This window comes from Triticum urartu, chromosome 5A (assembly GCF_056163025.1).
Source record: "Triticum urartu cultivar PI428250 chromosome 5A, HENAU_Tu73, whole genome shotgun sequence".
NCBI classification, from domain to species: domain Eukaryota; kingdom Viridiplantae; phylum Streptophyta; class Magnoliopsida; order Poales; family Poaceae; genus Triticum; species Triticum urartu.
Genome location: NC_141877.1, coordinates 430,868,540 through 430,894,327, shown reverse-complemented (window position 1 = coordinate 430,894,327; position 25,788 = coordinate 430,868,540). Strand labels below are relative to the sequence as shown.

General features: G+C 45.6%; 1 protein-coding gene across 1 annotated transcript; it reads left to right on the top strand.

Moving 5' to 3' along the window:
- The first annotated feature begins 9,031 nt into the window (after window positions 1–9,031).
- On the top strand, window positions 9,032–10,012 carry LOC125510545 (gibberellin-regulated protein 12). Its single transcript, XM_048675762.2, has 4 exons — window positions 9,032–9,204; window positions 9,302–9,355; window positions 9,460–9,487; window positions 9,598–10,012. Exons 1-4 carry the CDS (start codon window positions 9,130–9,132, stop codon window positions 9,777–9,779), a joined length of 339 nt encoding a protein of 112 aa, XP_048531719.1. The 5' UTR covers window positions 9,032–9,129; the 3' UTR covers window positions 9,780–10,012.
- The last annotated feature ends 15,776 nt before the right edge of the window (window positions 10,013–25,788 follow it).

Genomic DNA, 25,788 nt, shown 5'->3' with positions numbered 1-25,788 from the left:
GGAGATATACATATCCGTATTGCCTAGCTTGCCTTCCACGCCAAGTAGAGTCCCATCCGGACACGAGACGAAGTCTTCAATCTTGTATCTTCATAGTCCAACAGTCCGGCCAAAGGATATAGTCTGGCTGTCCGGAGACCCCCTAATCCAGGACTCCCTCAGTGTCCCCTTATTACGGGATCCTTATCAATACGGGCATGGATAACCCAACCATTCCGTTGGCATGATCCCTTGGGAATAGGCAGGATTTAAGGCCCACGAGGAGGCGTTTAATATTCATCGCCTTTATAAAGGGGCACGGGCCCGTCTTTCTCCTCTACGCCTACCTCTTCTTCAACCTTTCCAACCTCGAGTCCCAGCACCCAGGTCTCAACTTAATTGCTCCTAGCCTCCCAGTCATGTCCGGACCCAGCCTTCAAGGCCGGTGGGTGGCCTCCTCTGTCATAGAGGAGGATATCGCGAAGCTCCGGGCGACAAGATACCTGACCGCAGAAATCCCCCATAGGTTACCTGCTAAAGGATAGGTTATTCCTACTCCCAGACCTGGCGAGAGGGTCGTTTTCATCTCTCACATCCTCCGGGGGCTAGGGTTCGCTCTCCATCCCTTCGTTCGCGGACTCATATTCTATTACGGGCTAGATTTTCACGATCTAGCTCTGGACTCCTTTCTTCACATCTCGGCATTTATTGTCATGTGCGAGGCCTTTCTCTGTATTACCCCTCACTTCGGGTTATGGCTCAAGACCTTTAATGTGAAGCCGAAGGTAAAAATCAAGGGGAAGCAAATAGAGTGTGGTGGTGCTACGGTGTACAAGCTCACCAATGCTTTTTGGCCCAAAGGCTCTTTCACGGAAGCTTACAACCTATGGCAGCGGGAGTGCTTTTACATCACCGAACCCCGTGGTACCAAGTGGGCAGCCACACCCGTGTTCCGATCTGGCCCTCCATTACAGCTCGCATCATGGATTAATAAGGGGCTGCACTGGGGATCAATTGATGAAGTGTAGACGCTACAAAGCCGCATCCGGAGCCTCCTCGAAAAGGACACCGGCCTCATCAATGTAATCCAGGTAATGCTAGTCTGCCGGGTCCTGCCGTGCCAGCGACGGCCTCTCCGCATGTGGGAGTTCAATCCGGAAGGACCACGGACCCTTCACCACTTCTTCGGCACTACGCACAAAGTAATGTGGAAGTTATTCTTCGGGACACGAAAGTAGTGGCCGGATACCACCGAAGACATCGGCCTCGACTGAAACCATCCGGATACCTCGGTAAGCACTCGACTCCTAAACACAGCTTAGTTAAATATCCCGTAGCACTGAGAAAACCATCTTCAAACAGGGCTGGGTAAAGAAGGTGGAATGAATTAGGTGTTCGGCCCCTCTTCTCGGAGACTCGGCCGATCCTGTGTTAACAAGGATGCTGGCTCCGGCGCCATGTCAAGTGTCGGCGAAGGAGGACAAGGAGGAGAGCAAGAAGGCCAAAGGTGGCCTCCATTCTAAAGGTACAATAGACGCTATGTCCGGGGAGATTGGGAATCCCTCATCCGAAGATAAAAGAGAAGGAGAGGCTGACATCCCTTCCCCGCATGGGAAGAAGAGGACCGCCTCCGAAGATTTGGAGGTAGAGGCTCTTAAGCGAGGGAAGATGTCCTTGCCAGGCAGTTCGGGTTCGGAAGACGATGTTGACGCACAATTCCTCCATAAGGACAAGCCTTTAGCCGAATCGTAAGTGAACAAAGGTGTCTTAAACATATCTCGTTCCTTTCTGCTTACAAGGGTAACATCTGAAATATATGTTTGCAGTCCGGCACGCAATCTTCCTCAACAGTCCTCCTCCTCGGGAGATCTTCTTCCGGAGAAGCTGGAAAGCGAGACGCCTCCACAGACCCTCTCGCCCAATAGGGTGGACGACTTTGAGGTGTCATCTCGGAGGATTTCTCCTCATCAACAAGTGATGCGAGGGACAATGAAGACCACACCCGAAGGTGATCCTTCGGCAGTCCAGGGTCCGAGGCATGCAGCCCCTTCGGGGACCAACAATAAAGGCCCCGAACTATCCGGTTTACAGTCGGAGACGACTCTAGGGTCGAGTAAACACATCTCTTCGAAGGGATTCCGTAATTCCACCGCCGCTTCTAGGAATCAGGAGGCGCCGGATACAACGTCTTGCGACATGCGCCCATCTCAGAGGAACATCGTACCTTGATGGGTACGATAGTTGAGAGGATTCTGTCCGTGAGAAGCGGATTGGATGAAGCCTTCACGGACCTGCTAAGAGGCTTCGAGGTATGCAATGTATTATCTTGAATTGCACTCTACATGTAAAAATGCACCCGATAGTAGCCCCTGAGACTCTGGTTGTCGTCCAAAAGGAGGCGATCATAGGATCAAAAAGATATGCCTAGGAAATAATCTAACTAATTGGAACAAAAGTTGTTTCATCCATGGCGACCGCCCGTGCTACAGATGTTGCGGATCTGAAGCAGAAACTTGATGTGGCGGATGACGACATTACACTTATTGACAGGCGGCTCGACGAGGCACAAGGTATGTTTTGGGGCAGTCAGTATATGTATGTATAATAATATGAGCATGAAGCTGAGAATTATATACTGAGATATGCATAACTACAGATGGTGTTGCCGTGGTTGAGACCCTGCGGGCTGAGCTCGTTCGAGCCAAGGAGCAAGCCAGGATGAGTGATGCGGTTGCCAAGAAGGCAGCCGCTGGGTTAAAAGCCAAACAGGCTACTCGGCGCCAATGCGAGGAGAGAATATCTACCATGGCGCGCGAGCTAAAGGATGCCACTGACCGATGTGAATTCCTTGAAAAGGATAGCAAAGTCAAGACGATCGGTCTCGACAAGGCCTTACAAGAGGCGAGAGAAGCACGGTCCGAGTCTATAGCGGCTCGGGAGGAGATCCGGCAAGCTGGGGAGATAGCGGCCGGTAAGCCCTTCTTATTACAGACTAAATTCGGTGATCCGAAGTGTGCCCTGCTTTATCAAATGTGAAGTTCTCCAGACGCATTCTTGGACTTGCCGAAGAGTGTCTCCGATGTGGTGCAGTTTTACCAAGCGCAAGAAGGACATGCAATGGAGAAGCTTTTCTGGTTGCAATTCAGCATGCCAAAGCGTCCGCTGTTGCTGAACGAACAGATGGCCCAATGGGCCGAGCTCCACAGAATATCCAGATCTACCATGAAGGACATCGTGATCCGGCTATGGCCGACAGAGCCAATTCTGAATAGTTATTTCGGTTTGGTGCGGCGACTTGTTGATGCGGTGCCGCGTATCGACGCCGTTAAGAGGTCAATATGCATTGAAGGTGCACGGATGGCCCTTGCCCACGTCAATACGTACTGGGCGAAGATGAAGGCCACCGATATTGCAGCAAGGAGTCCACCCGGGGGCAAGGACCATCACACGCCGGAGCATTATTTTGAGGATGTCCTTGAGGGCGCCCGCTTAATAGAGGGCCAGTGCTCGAAGGATATGATATTTGGGTGATTGTACCGAAATTGTAAAAACAATATTATGATATATTATAGGCTATGCTTTTTGCCTGAATGTTTTGGTTCCTCCTGTGCGGCCGTTTTTTGTATAATCTGAAAGCTTTCCAGTCGTCGGCTTCAGCCCCCTCACATATAATACGGGGGTGTTCGTAAAAGCACTTGATCACTCTTGACACAACGTCTTGGTCCATGCAGGAGGTGCCAATGCAGCGAACTAGGCAATCGGACTATAGGGCTTTAACACTTTCACTTAGCCATAGGAGTTTGACGGTGGGTCTACGATATAGCCCATGGTATGTACGCGGTTATTCGAATATGGTGCGTTACATAGGTGACCAGAAGAATGGTCCTTCGTGTAATACAGAAGGAATCGCGAAAGATTCTGATAAGTCATCGAGTGGTTGACAGCTCTCGCCACATCATGACAGTCAGTTTTCGGCTTTCTCTACTGAGGTGCTTCACCAGATGAACCGGAAACACAATCGCAGTAGTTCTCCCTTTACTACCTTAGCCGATAGGGCGGAACGTAAGGTAGTAAGCACAGGAGCCGGGCAACCCAACTATTGACCAAGGACATAATTCAGAGCTGATGCATATAAGGCCAAACTCGTGACGCCGAAGTATGCTATAAAGTTGTTCGGACTTGTCGGAAACTCATATGTTGCCATATCAATCCCCTGGCAATTTGTGCCGAGGTGCGTGTGTGAAACAACCGAAGAAGCAAAATTCAGTTCTTTGAAAAAGCAAATACTGAATACGGACTATGTTAACTGGAATCTGATTGACACATATCTTTCATATTACAACGCCACTACCCGGACTATTTAACATGTCGGGGGTCGAAGGCTGAGGAAAAAGGCACTTTACAGGTTTGAAGTAAAGAGTGCGGTCTACAAAAAATTATTTGGACCTCCTGTCGTACGTCTGCGTTGCCTTGCCTCGGCGAAAGAACTCCTTGACAGGAAGAGCCTTTGGTTATCTGTACGAAGCCGAACTCGGAAAGAGTATGTAGGATGACCAGGCTTTGAATCACCTATGATAAAAGATAGGTGATAGTTAGAAAAAGGGGGAAAGGCTATGGGAGTGCGGGCCGTATTATAGGCATGTCCGTATTGTGCCTCCGCCAATGACCAGGGTATTTTAAGTGCATAATTATGTATGCGCGGTACAAACTTCGCAGCTATATGAGGCGAACGACGGAGGTCGAGCTGCTAATCCAGCTCTGAGATTGATCGGTCCTGTTTATAGAGACCGGTGGCTTGATTGCCGATGAGATACGCGGCTTGATGGGGCCGCTTTGTACTTCGACTGCAGTAGTCGTAGTATGCTCCTTTGTATGGGGGGAGGGGGGCTCGTGATGACGCCGCATGGACCGAGTATCTTAAGCTTTAGATAAGCATAGTGTGGGACCGCGTAAAACGAGCAAAAGCGGTATGCCCAAGCAGTGCATGGTAGCTACTGTGGAACGGGACAATATCGAAGGTCAAGCCTTTGCTTTGAAAGTTGTTCGGCGAGCCAAAAAAGACTTTCAAATTGAGCCCGTGCAGTGAGCTTCTATGTCGGGTACTGCTCCCTTAAAGGAAGTTGTGGTGGGATTGATTCTTGAATGATCAATGCCCATTTTGCGGACAGTGTCCTGGTAGAGTAGATTAAGGTTACAGCCGCCGTCCATAAGGACTTTCATGAGATGGAACCAGTCGATAATTGGGTCGAGGACCAGAGCTACCGAACCTTCGTGACGGATACTGGCTGGGTGGTCTTTGCAATCAAAAGTGATCGGGCAGGCCGCCCATTGGCTAGATTTTGAGGCGACCGGCTCTATGGCGTAGGCGTCCCGTAGTGCGCATTTGCGCTTCCACGTAGGAATGTGCGTCACGTGTAACATGTTTACTATTTTTACTTTGGGGGGAAATTGCTTCTGACCCCTGGTGTTCGGTTGGCAAGTCTCTTCATCGTCGCTGTCACTGGGCGGCCCCTTCCCTTGTGTTCGGTATTAAGCTTGCTGGCTTGTTTGAAGACCCAACATCTTCTGTTGGTATAATTGGCTGGTTTATCGGGGTGCCATGAATTTGGCAGGGTCGATCCAGTATCTTGTCTAGATTGGATGGTCCGTCTTTGTTTGCCTTGAATTGCTTTTCCCGTTGACCGGGTTTGGAGCCGCTGAATCCAGCGCTGACCGCCGTGTCTTGCGTTCCTTCATTATTATTTCGACGCTTGTGTTTATTGCGTCGTGGCTTGCCGTTGCTGTCTTGAACTTTGGAAGTGCCCGGATCACTGGTGTTGTTGCTTCTACGAGCGAGCCAGCTGTCTTCTCCCGCGCAAAAGCGGGTCATCAGAGCGGTAAGGGCTGCCATGGATTTTGATTTTTCTTGTCCGAGGTGGCGGGCGAGCCATTCGTCTCGGACACATCATCCGGAGAGTTTTTGTCTCTCGTGCCGGTATTGTTGTCTTTGCCGCGGCGTGATTTAGAGCGGCGCCATCGGCGCTTTGGTTGTATCTCGGAAGGTTTATCCTCTACTGGATTTTTCTCATTATCGTTGTCATCCTTCATGGGTGTATCCACCATGTACACGTCATACAAAAAGGTGGTCGTCCAACATCGGGTATACGGCGGTTTTTCGGCTTGCTCCTCTCCGGCATCATCGTCCATACCGTCTATGTCTTCGGAGCCATAATCGAGCATCTCAGTTAAGTCCTCAACTGTGGCGATGAAGTGGGTGGTGGGTGGGACGTAAAATTCCCCGCTCTTATCCCCTAGTCCGGGTTGGGCGTAGTTCGGACGTTGCTCCTTTGTAATCACGAGGGATCGCATCAAGTCCAGAGCCTCGCTTAAAGGCTAGGTTTGTTGAGGGAGAAAAGAATCCGTGTAGTATGGCAGGAAGAGAATTCCTCGGCCGAGATCACACGATGCTGACTCCGAGAGTTCAGAGCCAGTATCCGGGGAAGGGTCCGGCTTTGTGATGTTTGCGGGCGACACTGCTTCCTCCGGCTCTCCAGTACTGGGCCTAATGGCCACAGATAGTCTGGCGGGTTTAGAAATCCCGTCTTCAGTCCTGACGAGGCGCTCCGGCTCTAAGGCCAGAGCGGAGGTTGGGGTCGTGAATCCTTAGAAGATCAAGTCTCCTCGGATATCAGCGACATGATCCAGGTTTCCAAAACTAATCTGGTGACCTGGGGCGTAGCTGTCGATCTGCTCTAGATGGCCAAGCGAGTTGGCCCGCAGTGCGAAGCCGCCGAATACGAAGATCTGGCAGGGGAGAAAAACCTTCCCTAGGGCAGTATCGTTGCAGATGATGGACGGAGCCATCGAACCTTCTGACGGCGACACAGTGGAACTCTCAATTAAAGCACCAATGTCGGTGTCAAAACCGGCGGATCTCGGGTAGGGGGTCCCAAAATGTGTGTCTAAGGTTGATGGTAACAGGAGACAGGGGACACGAAGTTTTACCCAGGTTCGGGCCCTTTTAATGGACGTAATACCCTACGTCCTACTTGATTGATATTGATGAGTATGGGGGTTACAAGAGTTGATCTACCACGAGATCGTAATGGCTAAAACCTTAGAAGTCTAGCCTGTATGATTATGACTGCCTCTACAGACTAAACCCTTCGATTTATATAGACACCAGAGGGGACTAGGGTTGTACAAAGTCGGTTACAGAGAAAGGAATCTTCATATCCGAACGCCAAGCTTGCCATCCATGCCGAGAAGAGTCCCATCCGGACACGGGAAAGAGTCTTATGTCTTGTATCTTCACGACCCATCAGTCCGGCCCATGTCCAACAAGTCGGATGCCCGAGGACCCCTTAATCCAGGACTCCCTCAGCACCCACGAGACTATTCTCCTATAAATATCACTGCAACGACGTGCGAAACATATTCCAGCCAGTATCAAGATAGTGAGTCCTCTGAAGCAGTTGCACGAAACTTTCCTCCTTCCCAAGAAATGACTCCCGGGCATCTAGCGCCCCTCCACCTTATCGGCACCACCGTCGCCAGTCCGCCCTGTCTCAGATGGCCTTTGGGCAATGAAGGTGCAGAGGACCCTGGCCCCTCACCGGCAGGAGGGACTCCACTCTCACTCTTGCTTGGTTCAATGTCTTGATTGACACTATGTGGCGACGGTGATGTCCCCTTGTAGGAATAATGCTTCCCACATCTGATCCCATCTTGATGGTGCGCCCAACATCATCGGAGGGCTTACGGTTGTGTGTCTCCGCCGAATCTTACGGGATTCAGTCGGTGCTGACCTTCGGTGGATCTATTTGGATCCAATCTCCATTCATCTTCGGTTGTCTGTTCACGGGTTTGATCACTCAGATCTACGCTTCTCATCATCGACGCCGGCTGTTGTTCTGGTGGCCCTGTGGGGGATTATCACGACAACCTTTTGACTTTCTACCACAACAAGGTTTGCATGGCTTCGGCGAGGGTGGGTCGAAGGGGCGGTGATAACGACGCGCCTTTGCCTTGCTATAGTGCTTGTCGCCGTTGCTAGGTCATCCACGGACCTGATTGTAATTTTTATTACCTGCGTTCTCTGTACTACACCATGATAAACGATGAATAGATTAAAAGTTCCTTCGCAAAAAAAAAAGCACCACACCGGTTAAAATAATAAGGACAGTAATATTAGCTAGCATCAAGTCATAAATAAGAGAGCAAGCTGGTGAGACGGGCCGGAATGATGTGTACGCACGCGCGAGCGAACTGATCTCGACCGAACTACCTCCGATGCAACACACACTAGTAGTATTATTACACAACCGCTTGAAATGAGTGGTTAGCCATCTCAAAAACAATCAACAGTGTAGTATTATTACCCACAAACGCCCTTCGGTGAGAGTAATCATCACCCTCTGAGTGGCAAGCATGCCTGCGTCTTGCAAATTCTACCACCAGAGCTCGGTTCACTCGCGACTTTTGCTAGCGTTTCCGGGCAGGCTCCCCACGTCAAGACGCACATGCGCGCGCGCCAAGCTGTGTAGTGTAACGTGCGCGCACTCATGCGCGCAGCTAGGCGACGCCCCAAAGCACCGGCATTTCAGCGCCGCCCTCAGTAATCCGTATGGGGCTCTAGGCCTAATTAGCTAGAATATGATTCTGCGCCGATCTGAGGCGCGAAAATCATACAGTAGAAAATTTTGGGGTCAGAGAACGCCCGGATCTGTGTGTTGCACAGCTAGTGGTAACACCTAGTCTAGTCTTATACTGTGATCAGATTAGTAATCCACCATGCAAGTGGGGAAGAGAGAGAGAGAGAGAGAGAGAGAGAGAGAGAGAGAGAGAGAGAGAAGATTAAGCAAGATCGAATCTGTCCGGCCTCATGTGCAGCAAAAAAGGTTTAATGGATGGGATGAACATGGCATGAGTATCTAGCTAGCATATGCCGATGCATTGCTTTTGACGCATGTTCTGCAATACTTGGCTTTTCCATCCAGCTTTAGCTCGACCATTTTCACGGTATAAAATGGTGAAGACTTCTCGGAATCCACAGCTATGGTCTATAAATACGTCCTCAGATCCATCTCACCCTGCCCACTGCCCAGCCCAGCAGCCGCTGCTTCACTAGCCAGTGTCTTCTCTTTTGGCAACTCAACTCGCTTGAGCGAAATGGCCCTGGCTGGTAAGCTGCTCGTCCTCCTCGCCGTCGCTCTTCTCGCCGTGTCCATCATCGCCGAGCACAAGGTGAGATCTCTGCTGATCCGCGGTACCCAGGACGACGGAGAAGCCAAACTGTTGGTCTTGCTTGGGATGCTTATTACATCGCATATTTTGTGATCAGGTGTTTGCCTCAGGAACCGAAGAGCATGAGGATAATGTGTACCGAGTGAGCAAGGTATATGTTTCCACGGCATTCTGTTGCACATTTTTAAAGATATTTTGGGGATAGATCTGTTACTGATCGTGTGTGTTCTCCTCCTTTCCGAATTCTTTCTTCAGGGAGGACAGGGCAGTCTCAAGATATACCGTGAGTTACCCTTCCCTGCTCATATCTGAATCTGAATCTGCTGGTTTCGCCTGAAATGAAATGTAATGTGAGTTGGACTGGTTGTTGATCCTGCGGTGCATGGATTGCAGAGTGCAAGCCGGCGTGCGAGTACCGGTGCAGCGACACCAAGTACAGGAAGCCGTGCCTCTTCTTCTGCAACAAGTGCTGCAACACGTGCCTGTGCGTGCCGTCGGGCCTCTACGGCCACAAGTACGAGTGCGGCTGCTACAACGACTGGAAGACCAAGGAGGGACGCCCCAAGTGCCCCTAGTTACAAGATTTGGTCTTCTGACGGCCCGCCGTTGATGCCGTTGCTCGATCAGCCTAGCCGGTAGTTACATGTAACAGGTGTAAGAAGAACTCGATCGAGATCTGGGTTGTCTGTAGTATGTCGCGTGCGTCCGCCTCTTCTCTGCGACTCCAGAGGGCGGCGCACGCGGTTGTATCGTGGGATTCGCCGCTCGGTTCACGACCTGGAACACGCGTAAATCACAGTTTGTTGCATGTTGGAGGAGGCACGCCGTCGCAGTTGTTGTAGCACCACACCAGAGTGGGGCGCCGGTCGTGTTGGTTGTTCTGCGCTCTGCACTCGAGATGACGCCGGTCCACCGAGCCCCGGCATGAGAGGAAACCAGGGCAACTTGCCGGAACCCCCGCCTCGAAACGAGATGCGCCGGGGGGCACTGCCCTCGAAGAGCGACCTTTCTACGAAAAAAAAATGGTTAAGACCATCGGCCTATGCGTCCAATGATGCGTACACCCATCTTTATCGATAAAGTCTGACAAACAAATACATAGATCAATCTAAATTTATCTTTCTGATAGATGTCTGGCGCTACACCTGCAGGTCTGTTGGTGTGACCTGACCTCGTACCAACACACCATCTAATCTCATGACCGCACCAAGCCGTCTTACGGTGAGTCGAGAGCACCAACTGGTCTAACACATCCTTAGCGCGCACCGCATGCTCACGCTCTAGAATCCGCTGCTGACATCTTCCGTCGTCCTATCTTCATGAAGGATCAACGCATTGACCTTACCAGACCCAACTGCAGTCGACGTCGCCACGACGCCAAACAACGCCATCATCCTGCGTGCGTCTATCAACACGCATCCATCGCTGATACTCCACTACATCATTCCACCGAGACCCGTCATCGTTGATGTGGTAGACGCAACATCGCTCCACCTCTTGACCCCTCCAGCCAACATCTACTTCAAAACGATGCACCAGGAGGGAGGACGGCACTGAAGGCACTGCAATCCTCTGATCTGGGACACCCAGATCTAGGGTTTCCCCCTGGAGTAGTCGAAGCTAGGTGACGATGATGCCTTTGACAAGGAAATGACGACTACGACATTGCCAACGTCCGCCATGACCGAAATTGGCACGGGCAGACGCGCCACTCTAAACCAACACCTGACTGGACCTATATGGAGCTACAACGTGGAGGCGCATGTGGCCGCCGAAACGCGGGCAAGGAACTCCATCATCCCTCGTCGGCCCCTCTACGATCATCAACGCAGTTACAAGAATTATTAGCCCATAAAATTTAAACTACACTTGCGTTGTTTACCAACTTGTCAACTAGAAAAACAAAAGGATCACCAACCCAGTTACAAGAATTATTATTAGAAACAAAATTAACTAGCTCATGAATCGCACAACTAGTTTCTCGACCACAATGTTTAAACAAGACCCTCCCGTTCATAGTAGCTATATTGATGCATTACGTGAAAAACAGCCGCTGCAGAGTCATCACTGAGTTAGCACCGTGCAAAATCTGATAACTTCCAAGGAATCAAACTCTGCCTCCATGACATGAAATCCAAGTTCTCAAAAAAAAAGACATGAAATCCCAGAAGTTTCAGCACACATGAAGTTTCGGCTTCCCTAAAAAACATTTCAGCACAGGAAACGTCTGTATATTGCTCGTAGCAAGGAATAAACGGCTGGAATTTAGTCTATTTTGGACAGCCCAATAACTATTTCAGAAATTCCTAATGAATCCTAGAGGTCCACTTAGCTCATTTATGTAAGGCAAGGAATACTACTAAAGCTTAGTCCCATATTGCTAGTTTAGTGAGAGTTGGACCTCCTTATAAGGGAGATTCTTTCCCCACTTGTACGAGCATGAGAACAAGAGGGATATCCACGCGCGCTCCTCCTCCACCGCCCGTCCCGCCCCGCCCCGCCGCGCCGCGGGTTACGGAAATGAGCCGATATCAAAATTTTTGCCACGCACTATGGGTATACGAAAGGTCACATGGAAGCTGAAAAGATTTTCGCCTCCCGTCGTTGCCCTCTCGCCTCCTTCTCTTGCGCCTATAAAATGGAGGTCGCTCCTTCCAGAGAGATGCACCAGAACTTCTCCTTTCTCTCGCCACTAGTTCCAATCTCTGAGCTGCTGCTGTCTTCCTCATCCCGGCTTGCGGCGTGCACCGCAGGTCGGGACAGTAGGCCTCCGAAACCGCACCTCTTTGAGTCCTGTACGGGAGAAGGGTGATAAGGTTTTTGGGAAGCGCTCTGCGCGACTATTGGCTTCTTCATCACAGACTCCGACGACTACTTCCCCGACGACTACTTCTTCCCCGACGTCGACTACCTCAACAACGACATGGCTGGAGAGGATGTCGACCCCAAGTCCAGTGCTTCTGCTGCTGTTGTCCCGTATGTGTTCTTCTTCTTTCTGTCAGATGTCCTGCCACAGTTTCTCGTACTAGTTCTTGCCCTACATGTGTTAGGTTCTACTCCATATATGCAACATGATCTAGTGTCTGTCCTAGATGTGTTCAGTTCAAGTTCATATATGCAGATGCTATTTACTTTCTCTCCGTCAGATTGCATGACTTGCTTTATCGCAGCTATATTAGTCATGCTTTATCTAATATTTCTGTTAATAAAATTATTTGGTAAATTGCTCATATTTTCAACAATCCAAAAACCTTATTATAGGCAATTTACCCCAAGTGGTTTTGCTGCTTCCATGAGACCTCCTATGTTTGAGGGTATCCACTATAAGAGGTGGCGCGTGAGAGCAGTCTTATGGTTTCAAACCATGAGTTGCTATGACGCCACTCTTGGCAAACCTGAAGGGGAGCTTGATGCTCAACAGGCATAAGCCTTTCAGAAAATGGATACTCTGTTTAAGGCTGCTCTCTTGAGTGTTCTTGGTGAGAACATACTTGATGCTTATGCGTCAATTGATAATGGAAAAGATATGTGGGATGCACTCGAGGCCAAGTTTGGGGTCTCGGATGCTGGCACTGAGCTATACATCATGGAGCAATTCTATGATTACAGGATGACTGAAGAGCGCTCCGTGGTTGAGCAAGCTCATGAGATACAGTCATTTGCTAGAGAACTTGAGCACTTCAGTTGTATGCTACCGGACAAGTTTTTTGCCGGAGGTATCATCACTAAGCTTCCTCCTTCATGGAGGAACTTTGCTACCTTGCTGAAGCATAAGAGGCAGGAGTTTTCCGTCCCGAATCTCATTGGCACTCTTGATGTGGAAGAAAAGGCGAGAGCAAAGGACACACGTGCTCGAGGTATTGAGGAAGGATCTAGTGCCAATGTGGTACAGAAGCAGAACTTCCAGCCCCACAAGTTCAAGAATAAGGGCAAGTTTGATGGAAAAGCAAAGTTTGATGGAAAGAACAAGGCTGTGCAACACACAAACTTCAAGAAGAAGAATGGCAAGAAGAAAGGTGCTTGTCATGTGTGTGGGGATCCTGATCATTGGGCTCCTAGTTGCCCTAATCGCTATGGCAAGCGTCATCTTGGGAAAGGCGGCAAGACCGCTAATGTTGTCATTGGAGACACTGACATGAAGGATGCTGGGTATGGTATATTTCTCACTATTCTTTCAGTATGTCATTCTCCTGACTGGTTGATTGACACGGGTGCTAATGTGCATGTATGTGGTGATATTTCCATGTTTTCGTCTTATCAGACCGCAGGGACTTCAACGGTGCTGATGGGCAACGGTTCAAGTGCTTCTGTTCGTGGTGTTGGCACGGTCGATCTGAAGTTTACTTCGGGGAAGATCGTGCGGCTGAAGAACGTGCATTATGTCCCCTCCGTCAATAAAAATCTTGTTAGCGGATCTCTTCTGTGTAGAGATGGCTACAAGCTTGTCTTTGAGTCGAATAAATTTGTAATATCCAAGTATGGAACCTTTGTTGGTAAAGGCTATGAGTCAGGAGGCTTGTTTCGTTTATCCTTATCAGACGTTTGCAATAAAGTTGTTAATCATATTTGCAACAATAGTGAATCCAATGTGTGGCATTCACGTCTTTGTCATGTTAACTTTGGTTGCATGTCGCGACTAGCGAAGTTGAACTTAATCCCTAGTTTCACCACCGTCAAGGGATCTAAGTGTCAAGTGTGTGTGCAAGCTAAGCAACCTCGTAAGTCTCACACGACCGCGGAAATAAGAAATCTTGCACCACTAGAGCTCATACATTCAGATCTATGTGAAATGAATGATGTGTTGACAAAAGGTGGAAAGAAATATTTCATGACGTTAATTGATGACTCCACTAGATACTGTCGTGTGTATCTTCTGAAATCTAAGGATGAGGCTTTGAACTTTTTCAAGATCTATAAAGCTGAAGTGGAAAACCAACTTGATAGAAAAATCAAGAGGCTTAGGTCCGTCCGTGGTGGAGAGTATTTTTTAATGAATTTTATGCTTTTTGTGCGGAACATGGTATAATCCATGAGAGGACGCCTCCCTATTCACCTCAGTCAAATGGGGTAGCCGAAAGAAAGAACCATACTCTAACTGATTTGGTTAACGCCATGTTAGACACATCGGGTCTCTCCAAGGCATGGTGGGGGGAGGCGATATTGACGGCATGTCATGTCCTAAACCGAGTTCCCACAAAGAACAAAGAGATAACTCCATTCGAGGAATGGGAGAAGAAAAGGTTAAAACTCTCTTATCTACGAACATGGGGTTGTATGGCGAAAGTCAATGTTCCAATTTCAAAGAAGTGGAAGCTTGGACCAAAGACTGTGGATTGTGTTTTCCTGGGATATGCTTTTCATAGCATTGGCTATAGATTCTTGGTTATAAAATCGGAGGTACCCGACATGCATGTCGGTACGATCATGGAGTCCAATGATGCAATTTTCTTTGAAGATGTCTTTCCCATAAAGGATATGGCTACCTCATCTAATCAGGAGATGCCTAGTTCATCGAATCAGGAACCAGTTACAATTACCGAACCTACAATTTTGATGGAACACTTTGAAAGTCCTGTGGAGGAGAACAATGAAGTTCCTATTAGGAGTAAGAGACGGAGGACTGCAAAGTACTTTGGTGATGATTTTCTTGTGTATCTCATAGATGACACTCCCAGTTCTATTTCAGAGGCCTATGCATCTGAAGATGCTGACTACTGGAAGGAAGTGATTCGTAGCGAGATGGATTCCATCTTGGTGAATGAAAGTTTGGAGATAACTGATCGTCCTTATGGGTGCAAACCTATAGGATGCAAATGGGTATTCAAGAAGAAGCTTAGGCCTGATGGTACTATAGAAAAGTACAAGGCTCGGCTCGTGGCTAAAGGTTATACCCAAAAGGAAGGTGAAGACTTCTTTGATACTTACTCACATGTGGCTCGACTGACCACTATTCGAGTTCTACTTTCACTAGCTGCCTCACATGGTCTTCTCGTTCATCAAATGGATGTTAAGACTGCTTTCCTAAATGGAGAGTTGGACGAGGAAATTTATATGGAACAACCAGATGGGTTTGTAATAGATGGTCAGGAAGGAAAAGTATGCGAGTTTCTGAAGTCTTTGTACGGACTTAAGCAAGCACCCAAACAGTGGCATGAGAAGTTTGAAAGAACTTTAACAGCTGCAGACTTTGTTGTAAACGAAGCTGACAAATGTGTGTACTATCGTCATGGTGGGGGCGAGGGAGTTATCCTTTGCTTGTATGTTGATGACATACTGATTTTCGGAACAAATCTGAATGTTATTAAGGAGGTCAAAAATTTCCTATCTCATTGTTTTGAGATGAAGGATTTAGGAGTGGCTGATGTCATTCTGAACATCAAGTTGTTGAGAGACGATGATGGTGGGATTACATTGCTTCAATCTCACTATGTGGAAAAGATCTTGAGTCGCTTTGGCTACAGTGACTGCAAGCCCTCTCCAATACCTTATGATGCAAGTGTGTTACTTCGAAAGAATCGAAGACTTGCTAGAGACCAATTGAAGTATTCTCAGATTATTGGCTCACTTATGTACTTAGCCAGTGCTACAAGACCTGACATCTCTTTTGCTATTAGCAAACTAAGTCGGTTTGTCTCAAAACCAGGAGATGTGCATTGGAAAGCTCTAGAGAGAGTTTTGCGTTATTTGAAAGGCACTGCAAATTATGGAATTCACTACACCGGGCATCCAAAGGTGCTTGAAGGGTATAGTGACTCAAACTGAATCTCAAATGCTGATGAGATAAAGGCCACGAGCGGTTATGTATTCACTCATGGATATGGCGCTGTTTCTTGGAAGTCTTGCAAGCAGACCATCTTAACGAGGTCAACAATGGAAGCAGAACTCACAGCACTAGATACAGCTACGGTTGAAGCAGATTGGCTTCGCCGACTCTTGAATGACTTGCCAGTTGTTGAGAAACCTGTACCAGGTGTCCTTATGAACTGCGACAATCAAACTATGATCACGAAAGTGAGCAGCTCAAAGGATAACATGAAGTCATCAAGACATGTTCAGAGAAGGTTAAAATCTGTCAGAAAAATGAAAAACTCCGGAGTTATTGCGTTGGATTATATCCAAACGTCTAAAAATCTGGCAGATCCTTTTACCAAGGGTCTATCACATAATGTGATAGATAATGCATCGAGGGAGATGGGTATGAGACCCACAATATGAGTTGTTCAGAGTGGTAACCTATTCTTTGTGATCGGAGATCCCGTGAATTAGATGTGGAAGACAAGCTGTTAGTCAACTGAGAGGAGAGTATCCTTACTATTCACAATACGACTCCATGAAGATGCAATACTCTCCTAATCTGCATGGCAGGTTGATGTATATCTTAATGTGTTCTAAGTGGCTTATTTAAGCAGAGATGTTATTCTACAGAACATCTTTTGAAGAACACACATATATGAGTCTGATTGTCAAACGTCACAATCTATGAGAGTAGGGTTCTCTCTAATAAACTCATGAAAGGTCACGGAGTATGACGCATAAACTCCACCCGCGGGGAAGACCCACGGTAGCCACGTATCGGTCAAGGCTTTATGTGAAGCTAGATTCGCAGAAAACTTGCAGTTCAAGGCCCAGTCCACTGTTCAAGTTGCTTACTAGTGTAGGATAGAGTTCTAGGTGGAAGTTCAACTTAACAGTCTCTACTGCAGTACCGGTATATAAAACAGTGTTTTGGAATCAAAGACAAATTTATGTGTGCCTCTGGGATCTGGTGGGGGATTGCTGGAATTTAGTCTATTTTGGGCAGCCCAATAACTATTTCAGAAATTCCTAATAAATCCTAGAGGCCCACTTAGCCCATTTGTGCAAGGCAAGGGATACTACTAAAGTTTAGTCCCACATTGCTAGTTTAGTGGGAGTTGGACCTCCTTATAAGGGAGGTTCTTTCCCCACTTGTACGAGCATGAGAACGAGAGGGATATCCACGCGCGCTCCTCCTCCGCCGCCCGCCTCGCCACGCCACGCCTCGCCTCGTCACGACGCGCCGCGCCGCGCCGCGCCACGGGTTGCGGGAATGAGCCGAGCCGATATCTTGCGCCTATAAAAGGGAGGTCGCTCCTCCCAGAGAGATGCACCAGAACTTCTCCTTCCTCTCGCCACCGGTTCCAATCTCTGAGCTGCTGTTGTCTTTCTCATCTCGGCTTGCGGCGTGCACCGCAGGTCGGGACAGTAGGCCTCCGAAACCGCACATCTTTGAGTCCTGTACGGGAGAAGGGTGATAAGGTTTTTGGGAAGCGCTCTGCGCAACTACTGGCTTCTTCATCACGGACTCCGACGATTACTTCCCCGATGTCGACTACCTCAGCAACGACATGGCTGGAGAGGATGTCGACCCCAAGTCCAGTGCTTCTGCTGCTGCTGTCCCGTATGTGTTCTTCTTCTTTCTGTCAGATGTCCTGCCACAGTTTCTCGTACTAGTTCTTGCCCTACATGTGTTAGGTTCTACTCCATATATGCAACATGATCTAGTGTCTGTCCTAGATGTGTTCAGTTCAAGTTCATATATGCAGATGCTATTTACTTTCTCTCCGTCAGATTGCATGACTTGCTTTATCGCAGCTATATTAGTCATGCTTTATCTAATATTTCTGTTAATAAAATTATTTGGTAAATTGCTCATATTTCCAACATAAACTCGGCTCGTCTATAGGATACATACTAAAAAATATGCCCATGCGTTGCAACAGAAGGAAAACAATCAGATTATGTAGATATGGCAGAGATAATAAAAGTTTGAAACATATGCCAGGATGAGGTAAGGACTTTTGAAAGACTGAAGTTGTGTCAATTTTTTGGGGCTCAACGTTGTACAGAAAAGCGGAAACCATTTTTGCGACCCGCGATGTACTATATAAAATCATAAAACAACGTCCATAGATCCAAAAAAAACTCTATGTCAGCAGGTTCATTTTGTTTGTTATTTACGGATCTGTTTGAATTTTTGTGAACATCTTCTATTTAAAAAAATCCCAATTATGTTTTCAATACACAATAAAAACATGAATATTTTTTATCTGTGAACATTTTTTCCGAAATCATGAATTCTTTTATAATATGCAAAGAGTTTTTTTAAAATACCAGACATTTTATGATTTTCAACTATTTTTTGGATTCATGAACATTTTATGATTTCTCAAAATATTCCCTAATTCGCAATTTTTGGGAATTTAAAATTTTGAATTCTTTTATAATATGCGAAGAGTTTTTTTGAAAATACCAGACATTTTATGATTTTTCAACTATTTTTTGAATTCATGAACATTTTATGATTTCTCAAAAAAAATCCCAATGTCGCAATTTTTGGAAATTTAAAATTTTGAATTCTTTTATAATATGCGAAGAGCTTTTTTAAATACCAGACATTTTATGATTTTCCAAATATTTTTGAATTCATGAACATTTTATGATTTCTCAAAAAATTCCCATTGTCGCAATTTTAATTTTTTTAGAAATCTAGAATTAATTTAAAGAAGAAAAAACAGAAACATAAATAAGAAAAGAATAAAAAAGGGGTGTCACACCCCGGACATGGGCCAGCCCATCAACACGTCCGGGGGTGGAGGAAGCTCGCTCAAGCCATTGTGGTACTTGTGGGCTTTAATAAATACATTGGTGTCACTGTATAAGAACCGTATCCGACGAAGACGACTTTGAGAAAAAACAAATCTTTTTTTGCCACTTACAGGTGGCATTGATGGGTAATCGTTACCAACTTCGAGGGTAATTTAGATGACGGTGAACGGGCAGAACACTCCGTGCTTTATTATTAGGGAAAGATATTAGGCCGACTCGCAAAGCATGACCATCGTCCAGAATCGTTCCCGTATTTGACAAAATCAAAGTCATGTCAATGTTTTGCACGATTTTTAAGCGTTCCTCAAATTGCAAAAAAATGAAAAAAGGAGAAAATATAGAAAAACATACTGGGAAGAAAAGTGAAGAAACCCAAAAAAACCCAATAAAACTATCCGAAAGGAAAATAGTTATTTTTAGGGTCCTAAAGGAAAATAGCTTAATATACCCTGTCCGAATATTTTTGAGGGAAAACCGTTCCCTATGAGGCTGGCCCAACTAGGGGTTCTCGTAGACAAGCACGGCTTTGTCACTCACAGTGGGCTGGGCTATTCATGGTCTTCCCAGGGGGCGGTGATGTTTGTGGACACATTTGAATGTGTCCGCACACAGTCAGATGGATGGAGGCCATCCAACCGAGTCATAAAAAATTCGGAACCATATGTTTTTCTCTTCCAGTTTAAATATTGAAAATAATCAAAAATAAATACCATAGTGCATTGTTAACTCAGAGATAGATATTCTCATGCAATAATAAATAAAATAAAATAAAATAATTACAATGCAAATATTAAGTTTTGAATTCAACTTATTCAGACACATGTTCTAGTTGTCTATACGAAACGTCAAAAAATGTTCAATCATATTATTCTGAAACTATGTATGAGTTTGTTGACTGCAAATCTGATAATGTAATTCGAGAAATTCCTCGAACGTTGTCGGATCTAGATAAGATCACACATCTATTAAAACTCCAAACTATGGTGAACACCCTCACCCTCATCCTTCACAATCATGTTATGCATGCTCATACAAGTTGTCATGACATCTCATAGTGTCTCTGGATCCCATTATTTAGCATGTCCACGTACAACTAAAAATGGGCTTGGAGCACTCTAATGCTCTCTTCACATCTTTTCTAACTACTTGTCTTGCAACAAAATGTCACTTTTTTGTTACCTATTGTCTCAGAGGTGGTCTTGATAAAGGTCGTCCATGAAGGATAGATACCATCACAAAGATAGTACTCCATATTGTACTCATCCTCATTGATGGTATAGTTACACGCAAGAGCTTAACCCGCACACAACATTAAGAACGATGAGGTCGCTGCAAAATATTGATGTCATTGTGAGACCATCACATCTGAAAGGAAGAGTTCTAAATGCGTATGTCTTGTGATGCAACTGATTCAAGAATGATGATGACCTTTTTATGATGCCCCTGGTATTTGCCTTGTTGAGCATATAGTCAATCCCTCCACTTCATGTGCATGCAATCCAGAGATCCACGCATACCCTAAAACCTTCTTGATTCTCCAATTGCCACGAGCCTTGTCGTGTCTTTTGGTTCTCAATACAATAGCAAATCTAACCATGGCCTCCAAGCATGCGTTTTCAGACATCCGGAGGTACTCGTCCCACGGATATGAGGTTGTGTCGTATACAAGCATCCTCATAGCAGTTGTGCACTTCTAGAGACTTGAGTACCCAATGCGACCAATGACATCCTTCTTCAGCTTGAAGTAGTCATTTTCAACCCTGTCATCTAAGTAGAGGCACATGAACAATGGTCACTGCATCCAAAATCGATGTCAGAAATAGCTTTCGAATAGTGCAGCGAGTAATTTTAACATGCTCCCTCTTACCCCTTCTTTTCACATTAGAGCTAAGAAGGTACTCCCTCCGTAAAGAAATATAAGAGTGTTTAGGTCACTACTTTAGTGATCTAAACCCTCTTATATTTCTTTACAGAGGGAGTAAGAGTTAATCAGACCACTAGTTAATCAAATCAATGGTTCAGATGTATTATGTACTCTGGCCTCTCATGTGAAAAAGGAAGGTAAGAGGGACCATGCTAAAATTTGCCATAGTGCAGCAAGGGAAACAACACCTGATGTCACTTTGTTGAAGCCTTGAAGCTAAGAACATGCTCTCCGCATGCTCCGTTTCTTCAAGAATCGCCCTCATCATTGCCATTTCATACTCATATTGGTCATCATATGATGAAAACGAATCCATGAACTTAGCATAGAAGTACTCATCATCTGAATCCATCGTGTTTGCCTCAAAGTAAATAATGAGAATGTAACAAAATGCACCACGTCATGTGTTTGAACACTTGCTAGGTGCGGTGTCGTCCATGGGTGGTGTCCGTGGGGCGGAGGATACCTGAGCGGTGGCCGAATCCGAGAGAGTACGACATCCATGTACGGAATGCCTGGGGCTTCGTCGGCAAGGTTCCTACAAGACCTGGACGGCGTTCAGGGAAGGGGGGAGGGTACAAGGACAACTTTGAGAGTGAGAGATAGATAGCGCAGGATGAGAAAAAGGGTTGTGAAAGGCCTCCATATTGGATTTTGAGTGGGACACAGATGTTGGAGTCTGACGTGGTGGCCATTTGAACTCCCTAAGGCTCCCTTGATTTGGAGCCGTTGTAGGCTTTCGGATGTTCGAACTAGTCCCGACCAATTTGATGATCTGCATTGAACGACTAAACGTGTTAGGATAAACTAAACATTTACGAGTGTTTCAATGATCCACATTGGAGATGCCATAAGGAAACTATGGGACCTCCTATTTGCCGAATTTTGCGGCAAATAGAGTAGCAACATAGAGAGGGAAGCCTGACTGGGCTGGACCATCAACAAGCGCAACGCGCGACACTGTAGCGAGTTTTTTTTTTTGCATCACGGGCGGTTATTATTTTTAGCATTACAGTGTTGTCTTTACTATAGCAGTCCGGCAACAGTAACGTCTGGTTCACTACAACGGTCCAGCTATTGAACCAATCACAGTAGCAAATCAATTTTTTTCTATTTCAGACATTTTTTTACAAACATGAACATTTTTTAAATTCCCAAAAAATTCAAAATCACGAATTTCTTAAATTTGTGAACAAAACTTGGAAAGAAGAACAAATTTTGAAATTCTGAACAATGTTTGAAAACCTGGATAATTTTTGAAATTCTCGAATATATTTTTTAAATGCACATTTTTATATTTCTGAACAAAATATGAGAACATGATTTTTTTTTGAAAAATTCAAACATTTTTTGAATTTCCCAAACAGTTCTCAGAAACAAGAAGATTTTTATCTATGAAACAAAATTGAGAAGATGAATATTTTTTGAAATTCTGAACATTTGTATGAATAAGCCATTTCCCCAAAATATATAAAAAGTCAAGAACACTAATATTTTTTAGAAAATTCACAAATATTTTAAAGTCTTGAATAAATAAATAGAAATAAAATAAAATTGAGAAGGGGGGGAATAAAAATAAACATAAATAGAAAAAAGAAATGGAGAAAAAAACCCAGAAAACCGGTTCAAGAACCTCGTCGAAGGTTTGCCAAACTGGTGAAACCCCAGACTGTAACCTTTGTTTTTTGAGATAACAGACTGTAACCTTACAGAAGGTTCCAAAAACAGGATGGCAGACCGCTTGGGAGATCTAAACTTGGCCGGCCCATGTACTCGCCGGATGCCCTTGTCCCTGTGCGAAGCGTGGACAATTCCACGCATTGTGCGTCACATAGGATTCGCCGTTCGCGGCAAACGGCAACGTGCTGGCGGAACAGATTCAGGCCCCTGCTTGGACATTCTTTTTTTTGATAAATTAAAACTTTATTTCTCATATGATAGCCAAGTCATTTACAATAAGGTGAGAAACAAAGTCAGGTATAGAACTTTCCCAAAAATTGGAAAATCTATTTTTGAAAAAGAATTTTGCTAAGCTATCTGCTACTTCATTGGCCTCTCGGAAGCAGTGGATACATTCCACATTTGTAAGATCTGCTGTTAATTGTTTGCATTCTAGTACTATGGCAACATCTGGTCCAAAGAACTCGTTGAAAATCTGAACTGCATTTGTACTATCAGACTCAATAACCACTGAGCTGCAACCAATCCGGAGTGCAAGGATTATACCGCTGTATACTGCATGAATTTCTGCTAAGTCCACACTGCTAACATGGGGAATGAACCAGCAAGCAGCAGCAACAACATCACCTTTATCGCCTCGAGCAATAGCTCCCGTAGCCCCTGACATGTTTTCGGAACAAAAGGATGCATCCACATTTATCTTGACCATTCCCGCTGCTGGTTTCCGCCACATATGCTCCCTCTTACGCACTGTAAATTTGGGCGATGATGCTCGGATAAAATTAGTATATAGTACTTTGATCGATGTGGTTGTACGATCAGGGGATTGTATGCTTACCCCCCCTCACAAACTGACGGTGTTGCCATCAAATATACTATGTTGAAACCGCGATCAACTCTGCCTTTGGGAGCTCGTTCGAAACACCTTGAGCCCTGCATAGAATCTCCATGGTTATAGGTCCTGACCGATCTTCAGAAATAGCTCGACAAATGTCGTCTTCAAGGCCAAGTTCTGACCAAACTTCCATCGCTCGAGGACACGTAAAGAGACAATGTTGGATATCTTCCATACCAATCCTACAATGTGGACACTGTGCACTTAACGGAATATGGCGATGAGCTAAGGTTCCAAAGCAGGGGAGGACTCCTTTTAATGTTTTTCAGATGAAATGCTTCACTTTCTCAGGTAAAACAAGGGCCCAAATGGTCTTCCAGATATCATTCAACTGAGAACCACCCTGACCGTCTCCCCAACGCCACTGGTGTCCGAACTGGTGTTCAAATTCAACATGGTAAGCGGACCTAACTGAGAAAGTACCAGACCGCGTAGCATTCCAAGCTACAAAATCATCGAACACCTCAACCCTCAATGGTATTTGTAAAATTCTTTGTGCATCCACAACTGAAAAAAACTGAACGAATAAGTTCTTCATCCCACAAACCTGAGTGTGGATCTATTAGTTCTTCCACTTTATTCAACATTATCCCTCCTCTAGGCGTAATCACTTTCCTGGATTCACTAGAGGGTATCCAAGGATCTTGCCAAATGTCAATTCTTGAGCCAGTTCCAACACACCATATACAACCCCTTTTGAATGTTTGAATGCCCGCAACAATGCTCTACCATGTAAACGAGGAACCCTTCTTGGGGTCCGCACTGAGAATATCATCCATCTGGATAGTACTTAGCTTTCAGAACACGTGCACACAAAGAATCTGGATTCTGGAGAAGTCACCAACACTGTTTTGCTAATAAAGCAAGGTTAAAACTGTGAAGGTCTCTAAACCCCATACCACCCTTCCTCTTTGGGATGCACATCTTCCACCATGCAAACCAATGCAATTTCTTTTTCTCCTCATTATCTCCCCACCAAAACCCTGCAATCTCATCAGTTATATTTTTGCAAGTCCCTTTTGGGAGTTTAAACACAGACATGGCATAAGTAGGGATCGCCTGTGCAACTGATTTTAATAAGATCTCTTTCCCTTGTATAGATAGAGTCTTCTCCTTCCACCCTTTCAATCTCTGACAAATTCTATCAATGAGATGCTGGAAGCAGTCACTTCGATCCACTCCAACCATCGTAGGCAAACCTAAATACTTGTCAGAAAGGGCTTCTGTTAAGATATCCAGTTCCCTGCAAATCTCTTCTCTGACATGGACATTGGTGTTTGGACTGAAAAAACACTTGATTTAGCAGTGCTAATCTACTGCCCAGAGCTACTGCAATATGTGGTAAGTATTCTCTTCAAGGTGTGTGCATTATGGGCATTGGCCCTCATCAATATCAAGGAATCATCAGCAAACAAGAGATGGGATATAGATGGAGCATTTCTACATACGAGAATACCTTCAATTCCGCCAATATCCTTCTCATGGGCTAACAAGCAAGATAAGCCCTCCGAGCACAACAAAAATAGATAAGGGGACAGAGGATCCCCCTGTCTCAGTCCCCTAGTAGGTATAAATTCTTCAGTCTCGGTGTCATTAAATCTCACTCTGTAACTTACTGAGGTCACACATTCCATGATCAACTCCACCCAAAAAGAGTGGAACCCCAACTTCAGCATCATTTGTTTCAAAAATTCCCATTCTACTCTGTCATAAGCTTTCAGCATATCAAGTTTCACTGCACAAACCCCGTTTGAGCCGTGGGTCTTTTTCTTAAGGGAAAACTTTGTTTTTGCCACTCTAGTTTTTGCCTACTTTACTTATGCCACTCTAGAATTTGACATATCACTTTTGCCACTCTTAGTTTTTGACAATACATCACAAATGCCATTCCGTGGCAAAAGCAATAACTTTTCATTTCACTTTTGCCACTCTTAGATTTTGACAAGTATCACAATTGCCACTATAAAATTATTACTTTTGCCACGGAATGGCAATTGTGATGTATTCTTAAAAACTAAGAGTGGTAGAAGTGAAATGTCAAATTCTAGAGTGGCATAAGCAAAGTGGTCAAAAGCTCGAGTGGCAAAAACAAAGTTTTCCCATTTCTTAATTGCATGGAAACACTCATAGGCAACCAACACATTGTCCGTAATTAGCCGACCCGGAACAAAAGCACTTTGGGTTGGTGAAATAACATCCGGTAGGATTTTCTTCAACCTATTTGCCAGCATTTTGGAGATGATTTTGTACACAACATTGCACAGGCTAATAGGTCTGTATTGAGTGATTACCTCCGGGTTCTCAACCTTTGGGATCAGGACAATATTTGTTTGGTTCCAACCACTAGGAATTTTTTATTGTTAATCCCATCAAGAACCTCGTTTGTTAGTTCCTCTCCAAGAATATGCCAAAATCTCTTGAAAAATAGAGCATGCAGGCCGTCCGGACCAGGGGCCTT